Here is a 5189-nt window from a genome sequence, read left to right on the forward strand (position 1 = left end):
CCCGAGGACACGTGTCCATGCACGACGCACCCCCAAAGCCCGTGTGCCCCCGGCTCCCCACCCCAAATGCGTCCAGCCACCCCCCTGCCACCGCCACAGCCAAAACCAGTCCTACCTGGACAAGAGGAAACAGCCTCAAGTTGGACCAGGGGAGGTTTAAGATGTATGTTAGGAAAAAGTTCTTCACAGAAAGGGTTGTCAAGCACTGGCACAGGTTGCCCAGGGAAGCGGTGGAGTCGCCATCCCTGGAGGGATTTAGAAGATGGGCAGATGTGGTGCTGAGGCATATGGGTTAGCGGTGGGTTTGGCAGTGTTACGTTGATGGTTGGACTTGATGATCCTAAAGGTCCCTTCCAACCTATACAATTCTATGATTCTATGAATCATAGCCACGGGATTTAAGCCTAATTAAAAAAAACGCTTTTGATTGCAAAGAAATGCTGGGACCAGTGCCCGCAGCAAGGCGTTTGCACCGGCCATGGAGGGTCCCAGCCTGGCAGAGCAGCCTGAGCAGGGGCAGCAGGGAAGGCCTGGGGAAACCCACAAGGAAAAGGTAAGTTTAGTACAAGTGTTTATTGTCAGTTCCCCAAAGGGCACATACAAATCAGGCCGGACTCCAGCTCCTAGATGGAGTCCTAATGAGGTTAGTTCACATGCGTTTAAAAACAGCTCTTCTACCAGTACCGTTACAGCAAAACATTAAAAGCCAAAAAAAACCCCAACCAAACAGTCCCCTGGAAGTTTCCAACAGCAAGTAATGCTAGTCACACGCAACACGGACAGACGGCGTTAGGGGACCGAAGGGTATGTACAAGTTATCTTTAAAAGACACAGTGAGTCACTGCTATCAAGTAAAAACCCCCAGCTGGCCCGAGGGGGACAGCCTGGCCACGCCGGGGGGCTGCCCGGCTGCAGCACTGTTAGCCAAAGCAGGGAGGAAGGGATGGATAACCACCACCAGCAACACAGGAGGTGGCTGCTAATTGCAATCATCAGACAGGGAAAGCCTTTGCCCACCCCTGGCAAGGTACAGCCTTCACAGCGAGGAAGAGCCCTGGAGCAAACCCAGCCCCGGCTAAGCCCCCGCCGTGCTGCTGAACGTGGCTACGAGAGCTGAACTTGCACTGGGTGGGGGGAGAGGGACCAGAAGGGTGACCGGGCAGGAAAACACCCATCACCCTGGCTGCACCCTTTGGACTGGGAGATTCGGGTCCATCCCCAGTTGGTGGGATGGAGCAGGGGTTCTCCCTGCCCATGGTGAGTGAGGGGCTGCTGTGGGGAAGGGGCCTTTGCTCAATTCCTCCTGAGTTAGCCCATGCCTGAACGGGCAGCCATGAAGGATCTGGTTCAGCTCATGCCAGTTCCCCCTGGTGCCTCGGCCCCCAGAGCTGCTTAGCCCGAAGCCCTGGCAATGCCAGGCATGGCGGCAAGACCATGCCCTCCCCGGGACCACATCCTGCCCCAGGGATGCCAGAGTAGTCCCTAACCCTCTCCCAGGGGATTTGTGGTTACACCAGGGGTGTCCTGCAGAAGGAGGGGAGCCTGCCCCCAGCCCACGCTGCTGGCCTGCCTGCCCTGGGGAACCGCATCACCAAAAAAAGCCTACAAAACAGCCAAAAACCTGCTACCGACATGCATTGCAGTAAAACCACGCTGGGACAGAGGCAGCGGGTCGAACCGTGCCTCTGCCCTGCACAGAGCTCAGAAGAACCCAGAAGAAAAGCAAAGGAAAAGCAGCAAGGCCAAAACATCCCTAATTCTGCAGCCTCCAAACCTGAGGCCAGGGCGGCTCCGGCTTGGGGGGGGGTGAGGGGGGCACAGGGAGCTGGCTCTGCCCGTGCGGAGCAGGAACGTGGCAGAGGGGAGCAGTTGGGGGGTAGCAAAGCCGCCAGGGGGTGCAGGGAAGGGGCTGGGATCACTAGTGGTTGGTACTGCATTGCTATGGGAGTGAAGGAGCCGCTGCCCGGACCCCTCCCCGAGGGGCTGGTGCTGGGGGGCAGCCCGTGGTCCCAGGTTTGGCCCTCCAGGCAGAGGGAGCTGGAGAAGGCTCCCCTCCGTGGCGTAAAACATCCCCGAACTGGTGCAGACGGGAAGGGAAAGGAGAAGCCGACGCAGAGGTATGAAGCATCTCTGGTCTTCCCGGTGCACCGGGAGCTCGACCGCGGTGCTGTCCTGCTGCTCGCCGGCGTTCGGCCCCAGAGTCACAGTCAGCCATAAGGCAGGAAGACTTGAGACAGAGCAGAAGCTGCCGAGGGGAAGAGGAGGGTGTGCAGAGCACGCGGGGGGCTCCCCAACACCGGGGCTTGTCTTCCAGCCGCTGCCGGGCTTCCCACCGTGTCTTTTCCAGGTGTCTTTGGTTTCCATTACAGAAACGCCGGTGGCATTTTCTCCTCCCGCGAGCTGCTCGGGGTGAGCGCGTTAGGCTGGGAACTCGGTGCTGTGGTGCCTGACGTGCTCATCGGTGACGGACAGGTAGGTGGCTCGCATGCTCGGGGAGTACTGCGGGGAGAGGACATGGGGGTCAGCGTGCCCCTGACCCACGGCCCGCCCCACCAAGCCCCCCGACAGCCACATCCAACCCAAACCTGCTCTGCCACATGCCGCTGAGCCGCCAGAGAAAGCCCGAGGACGGAGAGGGAAGATTACTTCCCACTTGTATTAATCCCCAATTAATCTGCCAGGCTGCCGTGGGTAAGGGGGCCAGACCTTGTTCCCAGCCTCTTCGAGGGCTGGAAGACAAAAGACCCCCCAAAGACACTTCAAGTGCCTCAAGCTCTGCTTTGCCCCTTCCTGCACTGCCGCGACGTTGGCCAGGTTCATCCTTCACCTTCCCGACTCCAGCCTGGCGGCAGATTCGGCCCCAGTCACTGAGCCTGGATGTGTCCGATCCTGAGGGACTCACACCGGGATGGGCTTGAGCTCCCCTCCCTGCGCCAGCACGGGGACGGTGGCACCGCAAGCGCCGGCCGGGCTAGCACGACAGTGGAGCGGGATGGGGTTAGCCCTGAGACACAGGCTTGGGCCGGGTCTCTGCGGCAGCTGAGCTGGGTTTTGCCCCGTGATCTTCCCTGTCCACACACCAACCTTACCCGGGCTGTGCCGGGGCTCACCGGGTGCCTGTGCCGGCAGCCGCTGCAGGCTGAACCCCGTGGGGGTCCCCAGGCAGGATGAGGTCCCCTTGCCGCACCGGCGAGCCCACGGCAAAATCTCCAGCCCCCCCTCTCCATCTCCGCCAACGCTGCAGAATTAAATGTCTCCAGCATTTTGCGGGAGGGAGGGGCACCCCAGCCAGGCATTAAGGAAGATTATTCCGAGTTTGTTATTTTGGACCGTGAAAGTCCTTCCTCAGGGATCTGAATCCTGGTTAAATTAGATCATTCAGGGCGGGGAGAAGCGCTCAAATTAATCCCCCTCCCCAGTTCGTCCATCCCCGGGGGAAGAGGCTCGCCAGCTGCCAGGTCCGCGCAATCGGATTACAGCCTCCCGCGCTGGCGCAGCTCCACGCTTTCACCTGATGGCAAAAATCTTCCCCGGAAGAGGCGAGCATGGTGTCCCTGACGTGGCAGCGTACCGGAGCCACATCCCCGGCCCCACCGCGGTGCCACCGCGAGGGGTGAGCCAGGGGGACATAACTGCTTTGGATGGAGGCATCGAAGCAGATTAAATGCTGTCAGAAAGGGAAAGGGAAAAACTGCACCGAGAAGGGGATGGAGATGGGGACCACTCCCAGCCATCCCAACACATGGAAGCTGCAAATCAACCCCCTCTTGTGCCTGTGCTGAGGACAAGCCACAGCCCCGTCCCTCCCGAGGCTTCCAAGCTCTCCCCAAAAATCAAACCAGCCCCACGGGAAAGGGGACAGAGGGAGGCACCGAGGAGGGGAAGGAGGATGGGAAACCAACTGCTGCCGCAGGAGGAGGAGGAGGAGGGAGAAGGAAGCGGCTGAACTTACTCTTGATGGGCAACTTAGCTCCAAAATAATTGATGCAAAAAATAAAAAAAAAAAAAAAAAAAATAAAGCAGGCATTAACAGACAGGGTGGACTTAAGCAAACAGCGGGGAAATGTAAACATGCTTGGGTGACTGCGGAAAGTGTCCTTTCAAAGTCAGAATAAATAAGAAATAAAGCAGAGAAGATCAGCTGAAGGGAAGACTATTTCGGTCTCCTCCGAGCACGTGGCGGGTGACCTCTCCCCGCAGCCTCCGCGGGCCGGCCGGGAACTGGGTTAGCGAGACGGGCAGGAGGGATGCGCTCGCAGATAGGGCACGTCCTCTCCAAGGGCAGGAGGAGGGGGCCAAGCTCACCCGTCCCCATCCCCACCCCGTCGGTGCCTCAGGCAAGCGGCTTTCCAGCGAAGCAGAGGGGCTCCTGCCCACCCGGCTAACCCCCCCCCGGCCCATGGGGCATCACAAGAAGGACTTGGCCTCGGTCGTCCACCGTACCGTGGGAGGAGGAGAGCCTCTGCCGATCAGGGGGACGTTCTCGTAGCATGGGTTTCCACCGAAGAGCACGGCTTGGTTCCTGGAGGGGGAAGAGCCTCTCAGAGTTGGGGGCACGGCAAGACCCCCACCATTGTCCTGTGCCCCCGATGTGGGGTGCTGCTCCATCTCCCGAGGTGGGGGGACCCCAGGGGGAGCCTCTCCAAGGAAGGGGGTCTCACATGTACTCGGAGACGGGGGCGTTGGAGATGGTCTGCGCCGGGGGGTGCAGGCTGCTCTGGCTGCCCAGGCTGCTGCTGTAGCTGCAGAAGCTGCGGAGCTGCCCCCGCGCCGGGTTGTGGGTGGTGATGCGACGTGCCTGCGGGTTGAAGGGGGCTTCTTCGTCCATGTCATCGTAGTCCCGGTCCCTGCGGGTACAAGGCACCAGCGCTTACCCCCACGGTTCCCAAAGGCGGTTCTCCCCTGCCCCGTGCCCACCTCGTGCCACACACGCAGCCCCCTGCCCGCCGGTGAAGGCCCTGCGGGCAGACCCACCTGCCGGTGAAGTGCTTCCAGGCACGCGGCGTGGCGCAGATGATGGTGGAGAAGGAGGCGGCCACCAGCAAGGAGAAGAGGACCAGGTAGAGCAAACCCTCCACCCCATCGTAGCAGATGCCGATAAGGGCGTCCAGGTAGTCCTGCGGTGGGAGAGGGGATGGGACAGGGCTGGTGGTGGGGAGGGGGGCGACCCCCGGGGCTGCCCACCCCTA

At 60.6% G+C, this 5189-nt stretch overlaps 1 protein-coding gene across 1 annotated transcript in view; it reads right to left on the bottom strand.

Annotated features, from left to right (window-relative positions):
- Window positions 1–2418: 2418 nt before the first annotated feature.
- The window catches only part of TTYH2 (tweety family member 2), a 5660-nt gene continuing 2889 nt past the window's right edge, over window positions 2419–5189 (bottom strand). The window contains 4 exon segments of the mRNA XM_009886540.1: window positions 2419–2499; window positions 4444–4522; window positions 4662–4847; window positions 4975–5169. Coding sequence (XP_009884842.1) covers window positions 2419–2499; window positions 4444–4522; window positions 4662–4847; window positions 4975–5169 — 541 coding nt within the window.

This window comes from Charadrius vociferus, unplaced genomic scaffold (genome assembly GCF_000708025.1).
Source record: "Charadrius vociferus isolate BGI_N301 unplaced genomic scaffold, ASM70802v2 scaffold616, whole genome shotgun sequence".
NCBI classification, from domain to species: Eukaryota; Metazoa; Chordata; class Aves; order Charadriiformes; family Charadriidae; genus Charadrius; species Charadrius vociferus.